Raw genomic sequence first — 21,496 nt, 5'->3', positions numbered from 1 at the left:
TTAAAGAGTGCGTGCGAAGGGAAGCACATCTCACTTGAGGGAGGCAGAAAACTAGCTGGGCTGATGAAATTTGGAAATTCGCAGGTGCATATTGGAATCAGTTGGCGCCGGACAGGGGCAATTGGAGATCGCCGGGAGAGGCCGTCAGCCTCCAGTGTACATAGAATAGGCTCATAATGATGGTTGTCATTTGACTTCTTTCATGGTTCTTTTTCAATAAGGATCAGCATTGTTGGTGTACCGACGTTCCCATGGCTTCATTGTTTCACAATACCTTATTTTCACAAAACAAGGAGTAGTCTGGGAAATATGACTGCAAATATAACGGCAACACCAAACTACGTGAAGCTCGTGGTGTTATTCACGACCCACTATTCTGTAGTGGACTGATTTACACTCCCGAACGCTCTTCATGTACAATCCTTCATGTACAACATTATTTCAGTGCATTTTTGGCCCTATTACAGGCACTTTTACGCATTGAGGTGCTTCCGGTGCCACATTATTTAGGGCCTCTTTTATAAAATAAGATGCATGGCTGACGGCGAGATGAAACGTGTAGCTTCCCTGGCATCAACCTAATGTTCTGAGCATTCGGGCATAATTGGACGCATAGTTCTATCAAAACCAACTATTTCTCGGAAAGCTTTGGCGCTTGAGTCCTTGCCAGTTTCTCGCATCGTACTCGAGCAACAGCTGAAATTTTGCGGCGATGTGCTTGACTGAACAACCTCTAGCATCGGCCCACTCTTCCCAGTGCTTCTCTCCTAGCAGCTGAAGCTATGCAGAGGCTGTTCAACAAGGTGCATAGCAGTCATAATATTCCTGGTTGATCATATTTCACCATTTCTTTGCCGAAGTACAAGTTCAATCGTCCTTTTAACCTATAACAAGTGTGACAAGCATAGAAAGTTTGATTGTACAGCACTAAGCCGCAAGTTACGGCCGTCAACTGCCTATGTTGAACCGAACAACAATTTACATATTACAAGTTCGCGTGTGTGGATCGAAGTAGAAATAATGCTCTCGTCATCATACAATCGTCATGACTGACATCGCCCCTTGCCTGCTGTCGGCACACATAGGCTTGCGATTCACACAAAACGGCTTGCCTTAAAGGGAAGCTGAAAAACTTGTCGAAAAAATGAGTTCTCTGCGGCATTCTACAGTTTTGAGTCCCCTGAACACAAATATCTGGTTCAAAAAGGGCGGAAACAAACGCAAACGGCTGTTTTTTCAAGAAAACGCGCACCAGCGCCTCAGGGCATCGCGCGAACGCCGCTGTTGCCCGTGATTGGTCGGGGCCGCTGTGACATCATTCCCGGCAGTCACCGGTCGGCGCCGCCGTTTCAGAGCGTAGCAAGCTGCTCTGTTCTGGCTTCATAGCTGAGTTGTAACCATTATGGTATGTTCTCGCTGTCTCGGACAGCTTGTATTTTCGCCGTACATGTTTGAACCGACAGCCGATACGGAAAACCATGGCGGCAATGGCGATGTTGAGTGTGCCAACAGCGAGAGCGATGTGTGCACCTTCTCGCGCGTTGGAAATCTTCGCTGGTACGTAGGTTTTTTTTTCATGTAGCTGCATGTTACAATGACAGGAGAAAAAATGCGCTAAAGTGCCGCTGGGAAATTGCTGCTGGAAGAATGCCGAAGCACTAACTTCTCATTAGATTGTAAACACGGGTGCAATTCCGTGATGTCAAGCACCTTGGCGCTGCTTGTCTAAAGTCCCGTGGTTTCTTTAGTGTTGATACACGATCGCGAACATAAGTGCCGCGTTTCAAAGCGCGCACATGCAGTGGTGCGAGGTATAGTCATGGAAGTTGCTTATCATACACATCCAGAGATGGCCAGAGGTATTATATGTGCAATATTCATACTATGCTTCGACGACTTTGCGATTGTGGCTCGATCAAGAATCGGTATGCGTGCTCCATGCTAGTGTTGACATAAAGATATTAGGCAGTTTTAGCATCGCCTTGTGGTAAACACGATAACTGCAACCGTACGTCGAACGTCACTAGGCAAGCCTATACTCCATTTCATACCTCAGGTGCAACGCTGTGGAAGCTACACACGAAGTGCGGTCACCAAAATCTATTACTGCGCGTTTCCGTCTAATTTTCGCAGCGTGCCAGCGGCGTTTGCTCGCGCGAGCATGCACGTGAAGCTGCCGCGACGGCCTGCAATTAAAAAATGCCGAAAAGAAAATTGATTTAAATGAACGTGTTAGCAGCCGTATGAGTACACTGATTGTTTCTATGGGTAAAGTCTTTTTTTTTTCATTCAGAACTGAGCTTATATATGAAGAATTTCCTCAAAAATCGGGTCAAGAAACACCGAACTTCTTCTAAGTGTGATCGCAGCCACTGCAAGAAGTATCTCAAGCCTCCACAGCGTTGCACCTGATGTATGAAACTGAGTATAGCAACGCTAGCAACAACGCGTTTCCGCATTTGTCGTAAGGCTATCCGGCTATCACGGAAATGGTCCGAGCACAGCACAGTTGATTTCGTCGGCACGAACTTATCTCTCCTCATTGCACGGACCCACTGCGCTGCAAGCTTCTTGTCCTTCGGGAACCTGCAAAACACCACATCGTCTTGCCCGCCTGTGTTCGCACAGCCGAATGCTGCACAAAACGAGGGCATGTTGGGCACCCTTGGCTGTAGGCACTGACGCAGCACGGAAGGAAAGAACAGTTTAGGAAAATCGCAAAAGAAAACAAACGTGAGCGGCGGCGGCGGCGGCGGCAGATCTCTCGTAGCGTCGTTCAGTAAAGCACAGGACGGAAAGAGGCATGCCAGCACATGCCAGCACGCCTGTCCGGCAGCTCGGTCCCCGCGAATGACGACACTCTCGCCGGTTCTCTCCTCTGGCAAACACCTCACCCGGCGCTCCGGGAAGCGGTGGGGGCGTGTCCGCGGGGTGATTTAGAAAGTGATTTCTAGCCCTTATATTAACAAAACGAAGAAAAAAAAATTCGGAACGGTAAATTATTGGGTCTGTTCTTTCCAATCCCAGCAGTTCACGGAAATTGAAAACCGTTTCAGCTTCCCTTTAAGTGATACCCTTGGTCAAAGTGACAGCACATTCGCGAAACCGAACGATGATGGATAGCCGACTACCTGCAAAACGCTTCGCATAAGATCTATTTTGACAGAGTGTGGGATCTGTGTAACCGTTGTTTTATTTTTCAAGCTCCATTTTTGTTCAATTCTTCGCAAATTTGCACTCGTGTGCCGTTGAAATTTGTCAGTGTGGAGAGGACAACCAACGCCACTAACAAATTAACGTCAGAAGACTACAACATCTAAATTTCGGCATACGAGAGAGCCGGTACACTTGCAGATATGTGGGAGCAATGCCCTCTGGAGAGGCTTCTCAGAAAGAGCAGGCTATCAATACGTTTCTCGAGTGCCTACAATAGTCCAGCAGTGGTAAGGGAGAACAGAAAAAAAAAGCAACGTGTTCCGTCGTGAAGAAGGAGAGGTCTAGCCGACGGTCGATCTAGGGACGCTCCTCATTTTGTACATATAAGCCCGAATTTTGTAAGAGTCTGTGTAATTGCTCGCTCACAGCGATGGCTCTAAAGCGATTTTGCAAAGAAAAGAAAGCAGCTAGAAAGAAATGGTGCACATCGGAGGAGGTTGTTCATTTTAAAAGATCACACAGTGCTTCAAGCGCAGTGTAGCGTTCAAGAATCAGGTGGATGCTCGAAGCGCAACGCGAGGCTTGTCGGCCTAAAACGTCGGCGATTAACCGAGAGCAACCAGAATAATTGTTTGAAGCAAAGCAAAAATTGTAGTTCGTGCTGCAATAAGACATCGTACATTTAAAATAGGCTTTGCACAATAGACATCCTTTATATAACCGTTAGATGGTTCTTTGAATTCGCAAGAGAATGCATTATTTCTTCGAATGATCACTGCGTGTGACAGCAAATGTGGCATTTAAACGCTCTTGGAACAATATTAACATTTAAACATAATTTCACAAGCTCCAGCAAATGATAGCATCCTGCATGCTACAACAAATTCGTTGTGCTTGCGTAATTTTTATCTTACATGCAGTTTCCGGTAAATAAATGTCTCATGGAGACATATGTGTTGACAGTATAAGCTTATAAACATGCATTTTTATAGATGGTGTAAATATTACCTAACCTTTGGGTCAGAAATAAGTGCACTGGGAGGAAATAAATGCTAGTGCAGCAATGTCTGGCAGCATGTCAGTAATGCGGGCACAAAAGAGTAACATATAACAATACTTTAATTAGTTAGTGGAACCAGTATTCGCTTGTCATCCCCATTATAATTTATTGGACATGACCAGCCCTGCTCTGGCTACCACAGTGCTGCTAAAGCTGGGTCGTGGTTCAGCTTTCTCAAAAATTTCAATTGTAGCCTCGGTTTCGCGCTTCCTCGTATTGGGAAGAACAGACCAGGTTTGGCGTGCTGCTAATGAGCTGCTTGTGAAGGCGTGATGCCATTGCTGTTACTATGCTTGGAAGGTCGCATAGTGGGGTCAAGAAATGTTTGCAAAAAACTCCGACCTATTCAAATTATTTTGGCACCCCTTATAAAAGGTGCTTTTCATTGTCCACTAGGTGAAAGAAGACGCTGGTGTACTTACGCATCGCAGAGATGTGATGCTTGAGACGTTTACAATGCTTCCTGTAGAGAAGGCAATGTGACACATCCATTAAATTAGTGTCATGAAAATCGTTAGTAATATATTTAAATAGCAATCAAGATCTTAATAATGCTGCAAGGTAAATCCATTCCTTCATTGTAGAGAGAACTATACCTCCTACTGTAAATAACTTAATAGCAGCCGGTGCTTGCCGGCAACGGCAAGCTTTATTTAGCGGACACTTGATGCCGGCAAGTTCAGTTAGCTTAGGCGGCTTTGATTTGTTTTGATTACCGTGATATTTTTACATCGACCTCCTGGGAGAAAAATGCGACGTCATATGACGTCATGTAGATCGATTCATATTCCCTACATTCATTGTTAGTCTTCCGTTTCCTTGCAATGAGTTCGTTCTGAAAGTCCGCGATGTCTGGGGCTACGAACAGAAACGGAAAAACAATCTCTTGAATAGCACAGGGTTTGCGTACTTTGCTGTATGATATCACGAACTTAAGCTGAACAAGTGCAAGCATTCACGCCAAAAGAAGCTCAAGCTGAGCACCGAACCAAGAGGGAAGGAAATGACAGCATTATGCAATGTCGAAAACATTCAATCAACAGCGCAGTAACTAGAAGGCTGACATCAGAGACAGTTGCGATCGAGTTGACATCACTTCTCGACAGTGGGTGAACCAAACTACATTGAAAGAGCGCATATTTTCTCTCCTGTACACAGCCGTAGCTTTCAGGGCTTTTTAGAAAGAAGCATTACACGCATAGTGTGGAATAATCAAGAATTTATAGGCGAAACATTAAGACACACGAAGAAAGCGTAGAAAGGAGGTCAAATGGTGAAGCTCATATTCTAGTTGATATTAAAAGAAAGAAATGGGGAGCTGGACAGATGGCTTGTTAGAAACAGGATGGGAGGCGTAGGCGAGAAGGGCTGCAACTTGAGTAGTGTTATGAAAATCGAAAAAATGCAGGTATGGAATTGCGCCACCTGACTGGATACAAGAGTAATGGGAGATTGCAAGGAGAGGCCTCCGTCCTTAAGTGGAGATAAATATGAGGACTACACATATATTTCCAGAGCCTTTGCCTTTGCTTGTTATCATTACAAAAATGTTGGGGGAGAGTGCAGTCAGGTGAACGGAGAGAAAAGATAATCTAGGTAAAGGAATTAGGAGGAGCAGCGCGCTAGAGAGTAGGCGAACGGAAGAGATTACAGCACTCAAGTACCACGTTGTGGCAAATGTGCAGTGAATATATTGTTCCATCCACTCGCTAGGTTTTGCCGGGCGCCTCAGTGCCGTCGTGACCCTCAGTGCTCTCCACATAGCGTGATATCTGCGTCGAGAACATCCGCGGCCAGAACGCCTCGTAAGAAGGTAGAAGCCACTTCTAAAGGAGATTAATGGCAACGGCAGACCAAAGTAGGGCTGGAACAGCTGCCTACCGATAGAGCCACGCAGTATGCTTCTCGCTCTGACTTAAATACGAGTTGATTAAAAAAACAATAGTAGAACATGACCGTCTTTCTCATGTTAATGTACAAGCTACATTCAATATTGACACGTGTACTTATCTTTATCGGGCGACCACGTTTCGCCACCTAACAAATGTAATCGCACAACGCGGGACGCGCCTGCATGTATCCGAAGTTTCTGTAAAGTTATAGATACTTCTACCCGGCTATCTGTTGTCGCCGAACGTTGTGTTATCTGATTTCATCGTGTGACGCGAAAGGTGTAGAACTTTGTGGAAGGTACGCGGGTCCGAACGATTAGTCTGGAACATTCGACGACTGCTGTATAAAAGCCGACGCGCTTGACTCGCTGATCAGATTTTGCGACGATCGCCGACTGTGTTCGCCGCTCTCTTTGTGCTTTAAGTGTAGCCTGTTTTGTGGGCACAGGTTCGCCCAATAAAAGCTAGTTTTTGCCTTTCACAGTTTTGCTACTGTGTTCTTTGACGTCACGACCACGTGACATCTGGTGTAGGTGCTTTGTGTTCATGTACCGGACGCCCCCACAAAGCCGTGACCCAAGCCCGCACTCGGAAGACACCAACGTCGCCAAGAACCAGCGAGGTAGCCGCAGGCTGCAAGAACTGCCCCCGGAGCACGGACTTTTGCCTGAGACGACTAGGAAGATGGCCACCAAGACCACCCCAATGGCAGCCCCAGCGTCACCCGTCGTGCTGCAGCAGCCCAGGGAGCCTCCGACGTTCCGCGGTTCAACTTTCGAGGACCCGGAAAGCTGGCTTGAGACGTACGAGTGAGTCGCTACCTTTAACAACTGGAACAGCGACGACAAACTGCGATATGTCTTCTTCGCTTTGGAAGACGCGGCCAGGACGTGGTTTGAGAACCGAGAAGCCACCTTAACGACCTGGGAACTTTTCCGAAGCGGCTTCCTGCAGACATTCGCAAGCGTCGGACGCCGAGAACGAGCCCAAGCGCTATTAGAAACCCGGGTGCAGCTACCTAATGAGACGACCGCGATCTACACGGAAGAAATGAGCCGTCTCTTCCGCCACGCCGACCTTGAAATGCCCGAGGATAAGAAAGTCCGCCTGCTGATGCGTGGTGTGAAGGAGGAACTTTTTGCCGGAATGGTACGAAGCCCACCGAAGACCGTCGACGAGTTTCTTCGCGAGGCCACCAGCATCGAGAAGACACTCGAGATGCGAAACCGGCAATTGGACCGCCGCACAAACTCGACAAACTACGCCGGAGTTCAATCACTGGCCACCGACGACCTGCGCGAGACTATCCGAGCGGTCGTGCGGGAGGAGCTACAAAAGCTGTTCCCACCATCACAGCCTCAAGTGGCTTCGATTGCCGACGCCGTGCGTGAGGAGCTCCAACAACAACTTGGAGTAGCCCCTGTACCGCCCCAGCCTGAGCCGCAAGCGATGACCTACGCCGCCGTCGCACGCCGTCGAGGTCCCCCTCCGCGACCGCGCCAGGGCCCTGTCACGCCGCAGTTCCGTCGTCCGCCGCCGCCAGTGTCAGCACGACCACCCGTCGCCCAGCGCACCTACGCGAGGAAGACGGACATTTGGCGCGCTCCTGACCACCGCCCGCCTTGCTACCACTGCGGAGAAGGGGGCACATCTACCGACGATGTCCATACCGGGAGATGGGACTGCGAGGTTTCGCCGTGAACGCTCCGCGCCCGCAGCAAGGTGAACGCCCCCGCGATATCGCCGACTACCTCGCCGCTACTCAGTGGAGCTCTCAACGACCGTCGCGTTCGCCATCACCAGGCCGCTACCTGTCGCCGCAGCGCCGACCATACACTCGCCCAGCCCGGGGACGGTCGGCGAGCCCATATACGGAAAACTAAAGACAGCAACCGATGGAGGTGCGGTTGCTGTTCGTCGAACTGGCGAAGATCCTCCGCCGCCGACGAAGACGCCGAAGAAACCATCTCGACGACATAATAACGACACGCCGCCGTCCCGAGGAAGTCAGGAAGCCAAGACTACACCGACGAAAGACGACTTGACGATGCGACGTACCAGCTTCAGTTCAACGCGACGCAGCCGTGATCCGACGCCAAGACCCAACTGCAACGCAAGACAAAGAACCACCGACCTCGACGTGCTTCTAGACGGCCACGCAATCACCGCCTTAGTCGACACAGGCGCCGATTACTCAGTCATGAGTGGACACATCGCCGTCCAGTTGAAGAAGGTTAAGACTGCATGGGAAGGCCCTCAAAATTCGCACCGCTGGAGGACACCTGATTACGCCGACAGGAATGTACACGGCAAGAATTACCATCCACGACCGGACTTACCCTGTCACCTTCGTTATCCTCCAACAGTGTTCACGAGACGTCATTCTCGGCATGGACTTCCTCAACCAACACGGCGCAGTCATCGACCTGAACTCGAAGTCAATAACGCTGTCGGAAGATCATGCGATACCGCCGGAGAGCCCTCGTAGTCACCACGCCTTGAGTGTGCTCGAACATCACGTGAGCATACCGCCTCGCTCCAGCATTTTTATTTCGGTCGGCACCGAAACACCCGCTGACGTAGAAGGCGTCATCGAAGGCGACCAACGTCTACTGCTAGATCGTGAAATTTGCGTCGCAAGAGGCATCGCTCGACTGCACGGAGGACACACGAAAGTGTTGCTGACAAACTTCAGCCAGGAGTTCAAGCACATCAACAAGGGCACGACGATCGCATACATCGAGGAAATTCTGGAAAACAGCAATGCGTTTGTCCTCTCTGATTCTGCCGCATCTACCCCGACGACCGTAGTCCCCGAGCCAGACTTCGACATAAATCCAAGTCTCCCCACGATTAAGCAACAACAGCTCAGAAGTCTACTTCGACAATGCAAAGAGTGCTTTTCGACGTCATCAAGGATTCCACGAACCCCAGTCGCAAAGCATCGCATAATAACCGAAGAGGGCGCTCGACCTCTCCGCCAGAGCCCATACCGAGTTTCGACGCGAGAACGTGAAGCTATAAGGCACCAAGTCGACGAAATGCTGCGCGACGACATCATCCAGCCGTCCAAAAGCCCGTGGGCATCTCCTGTAGTCTTGGTGAAAAAAAAGGACGGAACCCTGCGTTTCTGCGTCGATTATCGTCGTCTGAACAAGATCACGAAGAAGGACGTCTACCTCCTCCCACGGATAGACGACGCACTGGATCGGCTCTGCAACGCTAAATACTTCTCGTCAATGGACCTCAAGTCTGGCTATTGGCAAATAGAAGTCGACGAAAGAGATCGCAAAAAGACTGCCTTCGTCACCCCAGACGGCCTCTACGAGTTCAAGGTTATGCCATTCGGACTGTGCTCGGCGCCTGCAACGTTCCAGCGCGTGATGGACACAGTTTTAGCAGGATTGAAGTGGCAGACCTGTCTCGTTTACTTGGATGACGTCGTCGTCTTCGCCGGAAATTTCGACGATCACCTGAGGCGGCTTGCGACAGTACTAGAGGCCATCAAGTCATCAGGGCTCACTCTGAAGCCGGAAAAGTGTCGATTCGCTTACGATGAGCGTTTGTTCCTAGGCCACGTCATCAGCAAATCAGGAGTACGCCCCGACCCACAGAAGACAGCTGCCATCGCAAAATTCCCGCAGCCAATCGACAAGAAGGCAGTGCGCAGATTCCTTGGCATGTGTGCCTACTATAGGCGCTTTGTCAAGGACTTTTCGCGCATCGCGGAGCCGCTAACACATCTAAGCAAATGTGATGTCGAGTTCAAGTGGGAAACGCCGCAGGCCAAGGCATTTCAAGAACTCAAACGACGGATGCAGTCGCCGCCGGTACTTGCACACTTCGACGAGGACGCCGATACCGAAATGCACACTGACGCCGGTAGCCTAGGCCTCGGTGCCGTCCTAGTCCAGAGGAAAGAAGGACTTGAACGGGTGATATCGTATGCTAGCCGGTCGCTGTCAAAAGCGGAAAGCAATTATTCTACGACTGAAAAGGAATGCCTCGCCATCATTTGGGCTACAGCTAAATTCCGCCCTTACCTCTATGGCAGGCCATTCAAAGTCGTCAGCGACCACCATGCATTGTGTTGGCTAGCTAACTTAAAGGACCCTTCAGGACGGCTGGTGCGGTGGAGCCTCAGACTACAAGAATATGACGTCACGGTAATATAAAAGTCCGGAAGAAAACACTCCGACGCCGACTGCTTATCACGCGCCCCCATCGATCCCCCGCCGCAAGACGACGAGGACGACGACGCCATCCTTGGGATAATAAGCACGGAAGACTTCACTAAACAGCCACGAGCGGACCCGGAGCTAAAAGGCCTCGTCGAGTATTTGGAAGGGAACACCGACGTTGTCCCTAGGGCATTTAAGCGCGGGTTGTCTTCGTTCACGCTACAAAACAACCTGCTCGTGAAGAAGAACTTCTCACCAGTCCGCGCCAGCTACCTTCTTGTTGTACCGTCAGCTCTGCGTCCAGAAATACTGCACGCCCTACACGACGATCCAACCGCTGGGCACCTCGGTATCTCCCGGACGCTGTCGAGAATACAGGAAATGTATTACTGGCCGCGTCTGACCGCCGACGTCGCCCATTACGTCAAGACATGCCGAGACTGTCAACGACGCAAGACACCACCGACAAGGCCAGCAGGATTACTACAGCCGATCGAACCTCCTCGCAGACCATTCCAGCAGATTGGGATGGATTTGTTGGGGCCGTTTCCGATGTCAACATCCGGGAATAAGTGGATCGTCGTGGCGACGGACAATCTCACCCGCTTTGCTGAAACTAAAGCTCTACCAAAAGGCAGCGCAGCCGAAGTGGCGAAATTTTTCGTCGAGAACATCCTGCTGCGACATGGTGCTGCAGAAGTCCTCATCACCGACAGAGGAACGGCTTTTACAGCAGATCTCACCCAGGCCATTCTGCAGTACAGCCAGACAAGCCACAGGAGGACAACTGCCTACCATCCGCAGACGAATGGTCTCACGGAGCGCCTGAACAAGACCCTCGCCGACATGCTAGCAATGCATGTCGACGTCGAGCACAAGACGTGGGACGCGGTCCTGCCGTATGTAACCTTCGCTTACAACACGGCGGTGCAAGAAACAACACAGATCACGCCGTTTAAGCTGGTTTACGGCAGGAACCCGACGACGACGCTCGACGCCATGCTGCCCCACGTCACTGACGAAGAGAATGTTGACGTCGCTAGCTATCTCCAGCGCGCCGAAGAAGCCCGACAGCTCGCCCGCCTGCGGATCAAGAACCAACAGAGGACAGACAGCCGACACTACAACCTCCTACGACGCTTCGTCGAGTACCAGCCCGGCGACCGAGTTTGGGTTTGGACACCGATACGCCGACGAGGACTGAGTGAGAAACTATTGCGCCGCTATTTGGGACCCTACAAGGTCATTCGACCTATTGGCGCACTGGACTATGAGGTCGTGCCAGACGGAATTTCGCATTCACAGCGGCGCCGCGCGCGATCTGAAGTGGTCCACGTGGTGAGTCTGAAACCCTTTTACGGACGCTGACGAACTTCCTGATTTTGTTGTTTTCTTTGCTACGGGTGTTTTTCTTATTTCGTTTGTATGCAGCATCGGGTAGATGCTTTCTTAAGAGGGGGGGTATTGACATGTGTACTTATCTTTATCGGGCGACCACGTTTCGCCACCTAACAAATGTAATCGCACAACGCGGGACGCGCCTGCATGTATCCGAAGTTTCTGTAAAGTTATAGATACTTCTACCCGGCTATCTGTTGTCGCCGAACGTTGTGTTATCTGATTTCATCGTGTGACGCGAAAGGTGTAGAACTTTGTGGAAGGTACGCGGGTCCGAACTATTAGTCTGGAACATTCGACGACTGCTGTATAAAAGCCGACGCGCTTGACTCGCTGATCAGATTTTACGACGATCGCCGACTGTGTTCGCCGCTCTCGTTGTGCTTTAAGTGTAGCCTGTTTTGTGGGCACAGGTTCGCCCAATAAAAGCTAGTTTTTGCCTTTCACAGTTTTGCTACTGTGTTCTTTGACGTCACGACCGCGTGACAATATGAATAGGTGGGAGCTAAATAAATGTAGGTCTCCTAGTTCAAGCGCATTACATCTAACTGAGGTGTTAGAAGGAGGAGGTTTGTGTTTCTAATTTTTTTAGAGACACAGGAAGCGTTTCAACTTGAAATCACCTTGTCCATGATGTGAGTACAGTTTAATTCCAACAACATCACTTGCCTAATGCGCAATCCATACCGGGAGAAAAGTATTGTGTTGGCGCCGTCTTTTCCACGGTTGCAGAAAGAATAATTGGACGAGCTAAGGACTTGCCCTGAAAGCAGCTTGCAAGACGATCATTTTTGTCTAATTTATCGTACCATTAGGACCGTTTAGCTTCGCGAATTGGAGTGCATTCTTTATGAAAAATGAATTTACCAGAAAGTGTTCGATGTCATCAACTAATGTAAAACAGATCGTATCATTATACGATCTGTATCAGACCAGAAGTGGTCCGAGCACAGCAAACGACGACGAAGGACTAGAATTGAACCTAAAAAACAAAATTTCAGAAATAAACCGCAAGCTTGCTGTGCTGCATGAAATCAGTCAAGATAGACGCTCTGGAAGAAATAAAAGAAACGGTGACAAGCGTTGAAAAGGCAATTCCGAAAATGGCTTCAAAATATGATGAGGTCATCCTTGAGATGAAGCAGCAAAATGCAGACATTGCAGGCCTTCGAAAGCGTATGGAAAAACTTGAGATCAAGGTAAAAGAGCAAGAAATCGACAAACTTAGGAAAGGCTTGAATGGCATCGATTAGTACGGCAGACGCCTGAATTTGGAAGTGCATGGTCTGCCGCATGTCAATGAAAACTTGCTAGAAAATTTGTACTGTTTAGCGGATGATCTCGAGCTTCCACAGCTTTCGAAACAGGACATTGAAGCCGTTCACCGCACTGCGTTGCAAGTCAGGGCTCATCAGATGACGTTGAAAATTAAACAATCGGTACAGAAAAATCAGAAAAATCCCACCTATCCTGGTTCGCTTTGGTTCTCGCGCGACCACATATGCTTGGCTCGGGCAGAAAACGCAACTGAGAAAATCAAAATCAAAAATTCACCTGAATTAAAATCTCACAGCGCAGAACAAAAACTCTTCTGGCATATGAAGACGCGGGCAGCTGAATAAGAGTACAAGTTCGCCTGGCACAAGAATGGAAAATTCTTCGTGTGTCGTGGTCGACGTGATCGGGTCATGAGGGTTATCACAATGGGTGACCTTGACAGAATAAGATAATCTGGAAGTATGGTTTTGTATGCGCGTTCGTCAAGATGGCAATCCCTTTTCAGGAAAGCAAGTACTACGACAAGCTTTCCCTCAGACAGAGCAGAGAGTACCGTGATAGAAATCAGATGTCTTTGTTTCATTTGAATGCAAAAAGTTTAAAAAGCAAACAACAATCTGTCAGCATGCTTCTACATGAATTACAGCATGAATTTGATATTTTAGCGTTCTCTGAGACTAGGTTCCACGACGAGTACGATGCTGTACACTTCTCAGGCTATAAGTAATCTTCACTTTCCCGAAAACATAGGAAAGGGGGTGGTTTAGCTATTTATGTAAAACACTATCTATGCCTTGATGTAATTTCTGAGTTTTCTGTATTGCACGAGCACTATGAATCCCTCATGAGCAAGTGTGCGAATACTATAATCGTGATTATTTACAGGCCTCCACCCAGTGTTGTATTCATGTTATTAAATTTCATTGAATGTATGTTGAATTTTTGTACACAGCTTGGTACTCCCTTCATTTTAACGGGTGATTTTAATATTAACCTGCTTTGATCCAAACAAGCGTATCTGGATGTTTTCTTTCCATATGGTTACGAAAATGTTATTAATGTTCCAACCAGGGTGACGAACAATTCTGAACACCTACTTGACTTGTGTTTTAGAACGCAATTATTTCTATTAGAGTTGGGTGTCCTCATCTCTGATGTAAGTGATCACATTCCTATTTTCCTGTTTTTCACACGTGAGACGAAAGTGTGCCGACAGCACAGAAGTGACACGTGCTCATAGTACAGATTGATAACCAAGAACATGATTGCTGATTTTGAAGCGTCAGTCAGCAAAGCGGAATGGTACGAAACATACGAATTGACGGATCCTGTCAAGGCATTCACTCACTTTCTTCGCACAATCAAAGACGTTCAGCACAAAGCGTTCCCTCTAAGAGAACCTATAAGAAGCAAGAAATGCAGGAAACAGTGGGTTGACACCGCGCTTCTAAAACGCATAAAGGAGCGCGATAGACTATTCGCTACATTTACAAAGACAAGGCAAGCAGAGTACTTAATGATATCCAAAAAGGTCAGGAATAAATTGGGCCGTGATATAAAGCAAGGGAGAGGTATTATGACAATAAGTTCACTCACATTCATAGAGATCAAGAAAAAAGTTTGGGAAACATTGAATGATCTGCTTCCGAACAGTGACCGTAATCCTATTTTTCAAGTTATGGATAAAGGCGTATCTTTCACAGGGACTGCACTGGCCGATAAGCTTAATCAGCATTTCTTACAATGTGGCGCGTATGATGCGTTTGATGCTGATAGCCCAAATTACAAGTCTTATATTCCATGTACTATGAGCAGTTTGCTATTTCTTGTACCAACAGTTGAGGCAGAAATAAGTAGTTTATTTCTAAATTTATAGAATTCCGCAGCATGTGGTGCGGATAGCGTAAAGGCAGAACCAATGAAAGCTGTGGCACTGCATATTTGTAATGTCACACATATGCACTTTAATTTTGTGCTCAGGCGCGTTCCCCAATGAATTTAAGAGTGCGTGGGTATCGGTAGTTTTTAAAGGGGGAGACAGGAATGAAGTGAACAACTACAGACGGATTTCAGTTCTCCCAATCTTTTCCAAAAGAGTAGAACAGGTCATTAACGAAAGAATTTTAAATTTCTGTGCTCAAAATATTAATATAACAGAAAAGCAATACGGTTTTCTAAAACACCAATGTACTGAAATGACGTTGCTAAAGATCAAAGAAAAAATAATAAGTAACTTTGAAGACAAGCTGTACACAATACGAATATTTCTTGAATTTAAAAAGGCATTCGATTCCATTAAACACGATCTCTTGTTACAAAAGATAAATGAGTACGGCATTAGGGAAACTGCTTTTAACATATTAAAAATTATTTAACCAACCGATTACATTACACATACATTTGTCTTTCCAAATCAGCAATGGGTGAAATCAAATACGGTGTTCCGCAGGGGTCATTCCTAGAGCCACTTCTTTTTTAATATACATTAATGACATCACAAACGTGCTTCTAACACTGTGATGTGTGGTGCGCGACATGGTGCGATGATCGGGAGGGCCAGGAGAAGACGACACTGAGTGCACGCGCGCCGAGGCGGATTCCATGCTGGAAGAAGGAAAACAACGACGCCGAAGAACGTCCGCCACGAGAACGCGCGGCGCACGAAAGACAACAAAAAGAAAAGCAACCACTTAGAAAAGACCACGGGGTGCCAGGCAGCGAATCCGAGAATGCCAAAACGGCCAGACAAGAAGAAAAAGCGTGATGCGCTGGCAGAAGGAGAGGACACGCAGGGAGACACCGGGGAGAGGCCAGGAGAGTCCCAGGAAGCGACGGCAGGAGGAGGTCAAACACCGGAGCGGGCGTGGAAGACGGGCCGTCGGGTTCCGGACCCGAGCCCACCAGGACTTCACCCGACTGTGGCCTCCTGCCAACCTGTTCCTGTGCGTCGCCCGTCTACCTGAGCGTGCCGCCAGCTCCTCAAGGCCGGTGAGCTTCTGCGCCAGTGGGCAGGACGAGAACAGTCGGGCTTCGGGCCCGAGTTCTAAGCCAGCTGCCCGGCCAGAACGCCACCCCCGTCTGTCGTGCCGCCTGCTGCCCGAGGCCGGCGTTCGAGCTTCTGAGCCCGTGGGCGGGGCAAGAGCAGTCGGGCTACGGGCCCGAGCTCTACATCCAGCTGCCCGGCCAGAACGCCGCCGTCGTCTACTCCTGCCACCAAGCCGCCCGCTTTACCTCACCTAGCCAGAGCTGGCGCGCTCCGGTTGCCCGGTCGGTCAACGTACACCGCGACCTCTGGTGAGACCGGCGCCCCTCCTTTCGCCAGCTTGTCGCCGCGTCGCCGCGTCGAGACTTTTACGCGTCCCCGCCCTCGTGGCAAGCCCGGACTCGCGCACCCGTTAACCTCATGCAAGCCCTATGTGTGTTCTTTGCCGCAATGTCTTCTTGAGTGTTTGTTTTAGACATGCTTTCCATTTCCTTCTATTTGCTGTATGCCTATTTTGATTAAAAGTCTTTGTGTGTGTGTTCAAACCACGGAGCAAGAAATATTTAGGAGTGGAAACTGCGCTGTTTGCGGCGACCAGTAAAGGTCACAAGCCCGCGGATATATTTTCATGCTGGCGGCACCTGGCGGCATGGGAAGAAATTACCGCCGTTTCGGTTGCCAGGGCAACCGGTTGAGCGTGTTGCTCCCGTTCGGCCGCGCGCGCCTGACTTCTACCACGGAGTGGTCGGAGCTGCCGGAGCCGCCGAGCCGCCTGCCGGGCGCTGCTTTTTTTTTTTCCGCTGCGGCTTCTACGACGCGCCGCATGGTGCCGCCACTGCACACGGTAGCGTCGGCGCATGCAACAATTGTGACTTTATCTGGTCGCCCGCGCTCGCTCGCGCTGACGGGAGTTTCACCTCCTATATGTCTTACTCTGTGGTTCAAACCAACGGCTTTGTCCTCAATTGGGTTCTCGGAGGCTCCGCCTAAGAGAACTAACCGAACCATTGAGCACACGAACCTTTGCCCCATGTTAGAGGCATCACAAACAGCTGACATAATCATGTATGCTGATGACACTAACATATTCTTTTCTGGTGGAAACTTGCTTGCTCTCGAGCAAGAAGCAAATATTTGACTCAGTAATCTTTCAGACTGGCTTAGAGCAAAAAAGCGGGATCAAACACTAAAAAGACAAAATACGTTATTTTTCGGCCTCGTAACAAGGGTATTAATGATAGCTTTGTATTACAATTCCGCGATGAAGTTGTACGTTCTACGTCCCAGAGGTTCCTTGCTGTTACGTTTGAAGAAAACTTAAACTGGTCCAGTCATGTCGGCAACATTAAAACCTGCATTTCAAGATCGATCGGTGTTATTAATAAATTAAAGCGTATATTACCTTCTAGATTCAAAAAACAATTATACTATAGCCTAGTGTATTCACGCCTCCAATATTGTTTATCTCTCTGGTGTACCACGACGAAAACCAACATCCATAGTTTACTAACCTTGCAGAAACGCATGATTGCGGTAATTGAGAATGCGCTCTATAGAAGCCACTCCGCTCAGCTTTTCAAGAAGAATTGTATTTTAAAATTAGTAAACCTTATTACGAAAAAGACAGCCATTGCAATATTTAAAGAGGCAAGACTCAATGAAAGCGCCTTTTTAAAGCATACCTCCCGAATGAACATAAATACAACACAAGGCAATTAATTTACAAGGGCTAGATCTGTAGCAATTACGGCATGAAAAAGCACGCATTTATAGTTTCAGCTTTTCTGAATCATCACCCTGGCTTCTGACTATAATAAGTGAATCACCGTCCCTAAGCACTTTAAAAAACGGTTAACATGTATTTGCTGTCGCTTCAGGTATGACTGTTCATTCTTTTCTACACAAATCGCATTCAGTATTTCTGCTACGTATTTCATGTACTTTTCATTTTTTGTGTATGTATACACTTTGTGTACCATGCTTTCCCTGTGCGCTTGAGTGTTTTGTGCACTGGGAACGGGTCGGGGAAGGGGACTGACACTTAGTCAGGCATTCGTGCGCTTTTGTCAGCCTCTTTTGAAAGAGATTCTCTGTATTTCTTTCTGTAAAATAAACACAATGTTAGCTAAATCTTCTCCAAACTTGCTATTAACACTATCACAGATAACATCATCGAGAAGAACGCGCCACCTGCTGTGAGGTATGATGCAAAATTTACGAAAAAGTCAGCGTTGTGTGAGCGGATACCTACTTCTTGTATTGAAAAAAAACAATATGCCACAAAATTCTCATTTCTAAAGATTCCATATGATAAGGAGTTACGTGCAGATTTTTATATAATATCCTACATGTTTCTTGTGGGACTTCTTATATAAAATGTATGGTGGTTTTAGGATCCTAAATAGCGCTGTGATGATAAAGAATAATGAGACATGTGCAGCGGACGAAGTATATTTCACGTTAGTCATATAGGAAACAATCGTAATGAAGTTCGTTGAATGGTGTTGAGCAGAAGAGTTTTCTACGAGGAAATATAGAGGGAATTGTGCTAGCAGCCTTCATAACAGGAGTAGTGATGAATGTGTTGTATTTGTTGAATATCAAACAGAGCAACAACGGACAAGCTGCATAAATGCCACTAGACTGTAGTGAATGGAAACAAACATGGCTCAAGCACACCGTACCCCAATACGTACTAAGGTGTTCTAAATTTGGAACTTCAAAGCAGTTAGATCAGCAGAAAACTAACGAGGTAAATAACCCGACATTCAAATGTTATTGCCAATTACGTATTCAAGTGAAGCGAACAAGCTTATTTTGCCCTGATATAAACGCACGATAGCAAATTGTAAAATATCACAAAAGAAAAGATGAAGATTATTAGATAAGTGTTGAAGATTGCATCAAAATTTATTGCTATAATTTTGCATATTGCTCTCAATTGCGGATTAGTGTACGGTAAAATTAGTTTTGATCTTCTCATTTAGTGAACTTCAGACGAGAGTCAAGGGCACTTTTGAGGAAGTTATGTTGGTTGCCGCAATCGCGCTGTACTAAGCGCTTGTGTATTTCCTGAGTATATTTTAGAGTGCATATAAGCTATGTCTATATTGCTTTGTAACTAAGATAACTCCAATTTCAAATTTGCATACGCGCTACTGGCAATGTTCTCTTTTTAAATTGGTAAACACTATACTAGGCTTTACATGGGGTTGTGATATCTGTATTTGTAGAAGTTCCTTGCTTTTTTATATCTGCGCCATATACACAAGCAAGACATTTATGCGCAGCTGAAATTTAGAACCATACCTCACTAGGTGGAAGTTATATATCCATTGTCATTCGTTCATTCGCAAAGGTAGTGCGGGAATCACTGTTAGCGCCCTAATTCATCTGCGTGTCGTTTATTTTTCGGAGCAGTCACTGTTAGAGGCTGTGAAGCTTCATACTTCTCCTGCATAAGATTTAGGGAAATGGCACCTACCAATCCCTTGATGGAGATTTATCGCCATACCAACCTTTCGTTTTCTTGAGGTACGGAAGGGCCTGCTGTGTCATGTTGAAGGCAGAGCGTAGGTTTGTATTGTAAACCTCGTCAAAGTCATCCAGATGAATTTTTCCTAGAGGAGCAGCCTTGGAAATCCCGGCGTTATTGACCTATACGTGAATACGGTTGGTGGAGTTAATACATGACAGCTCATATTGTTCAATAAATTTTTACCTCAGCCCCTATTGTAATTTGCCGTACTAAAATACATTAAAATATTGTTAGACCAGGCCGAATTACGTTATTATTAGAAGAGTCGCGTTTCTGTAGGAAAAAAAAAAACACTGGAGTTTCGCCCGGAAGGCAAACCATTGATGGCGACAGCAAATGTGTAGACACCCATACCAAGCAGGGATGTTACTTTTATCAGCCGTCTCAAATTGTAAACATTCGCTTCGTAATTAGATTAATTAGCATGGCGTCAGCGCGCTGACTCCATGCGCTGACATTGCGGACACTGCGAACACTGTGCTGTCAAAACTCAGGCGTGAGGAAAGGCGGCAGCAGCAGCGAACCAGCTTACATTCGTGCTGTCTATCGCTTCAACGTAAAGCGAGCGCCGAGGATAAACAGCATGCACTACGAGCCGCCGACGTAGCGTGACGGTGCGCAGCCACGACATGCGCCGTTGTAACGGGGGGAACGGCCGTCCCTCCTCTTCCATCCTGCGCGTCGCAACGTCGGGTGCTTCGCTCGTGAGAGCAGACGGCGCACGTCCTCATCAAATTCGTCCCTCTCGTGCGGGCGGGATGAGTAGCGAGCCGTAGGCTGAAAAACCCCTTAAACTTCGTAAAGTAGCGGCACTCTCCTCCTCCACCTTCACCCCTCCTCGTTTCTCCTCTCTTTCACGCCCCCTCCTCGACCATGGCGCAGCCTACACTGCTCGAGCGTAGCAACGGCGCCAACATGCGCTGCTCGCCACTCCGTAGAGGCTTCTCGAGCAAAAATGGCGCTGATGCACGGCGCGAGGACCCACGTGATACTATTAAGGCAATAGCGACGCGGCGTCGGCCTAGGCCAGAGCGTGCGAGGGGGAGGCGGCATTCTTCAAATCGTGGCCCTACTTTACAAAGTTTAAAGGGTTTTAGTCAATTCCCCTCGCACCCTTTCCCTCAAACAGAGCTTATGGCGCGCGGTGACGGTGTTATCGCTCTTGTACTTTATACGGAATATTTCGACGCCGACGACAGCAAAAACGCGCTTGGAGTGTTCATTTCATTGATATCGCAATAAAATATGTGAGGGTGCCACTCCACGGCGATGCAGACATCCACCGTAACGTGAGCCAAGCGTTTAAAACAGAGGTGCCAGAGAGGATTATGTAAGTCACAGAGGTCGATCGCCGGTCCACTTCAACCAGCAGGATAATTTTACTGTACTATATACCTGGATAAATAAGAGAAGTGTATTTATTAATTTTCATTCTGTTATTAAGGGCGCCATTTCAGAAGAGAAGACTGTTCTCTCCTCCAACGTCGCATTCAACCGTTTCAAAACGTAATGTCCTGCGCAATTACTCTTTCTACGCGTTACTCGTAGTACGCCTATCGAATAAAATGCCGATTGATTACGCGCGCGGTTGCTGCGACACCAGTGGTTCCAAAATTAATTTATTCAATGCTGTGACGAGTGGAGACGAGTCTGCTCGACGGACATAGTGAAAGAACAGTAAGTGTGGGTTATGGTGCGCTGAGGCGTGGCACACGAGGAGAGCGCGCCCTGCGGTTAGGATTTGGATGGGTCGGCAAAACGAGGTTGGGCCGGGCAGGACCTGACGGGATGTGTTCCAGTGGCGATCGACACGGCTTGGGGCCTGTTCTTGTTGAACAGCTGTGCCTGCCCACGCACAATCAGCTAACAGACGCCTCGGGCAACCATCCGAAGCTCACCGGGACTACGAAACGACTCCGGTGGCTAACGGTCCGCGCTGGAGGCCGTGTGTGCGGTCGCTCCTGAGAGCAGCCACCGCCGCAACCACACAGCACTGCAGTTTGTGCGGCC

General features: G+C 48.0%; 1 protein-coding gene across 1 annotated transcript in view; it reads right to left on the bottom strand.

Moving 5' to 3' along the window:
* The window catches only part of LOC142588614 (putative oxidoreductase SERP2049), a 68,923-nt gene that overhangs the window by 12,599 nt on the left and 34,828 nt on the right, over positions 1–21,496 (bottom strand). The window contains exon 5 of the mRNA XM_075700449.1: positions 19,467–19,605. Within this exon, the coding sequence (XP_075556564.1) occupies positions 19,467–19,605 (139 nt within the window). The remainder of the gene's footprint in view (positions 1–19,466; positions 19,606–21,496) is intronic.

This window comes from Dermacentor variabilis, chromosome 7 (assembly GCF_050947875.1).
Source record: "Dermacentor variabilis isolate Ectoservices chromosome 7, ASM5094787v1, whole genome shotgun sequence".
Classification (NCBI taxonomy): domain Eukaryota; kingdom Metazoa; phylum Arthropoda; class Arachnida; order Ixodida; family Ixodidae; genus Dermacentor; species Dermacentor variabilis.
Note: the sequence above shows the minus strand (reverse complement) of the source record. Positions and strands in the feature narration are given on the sequence as shown.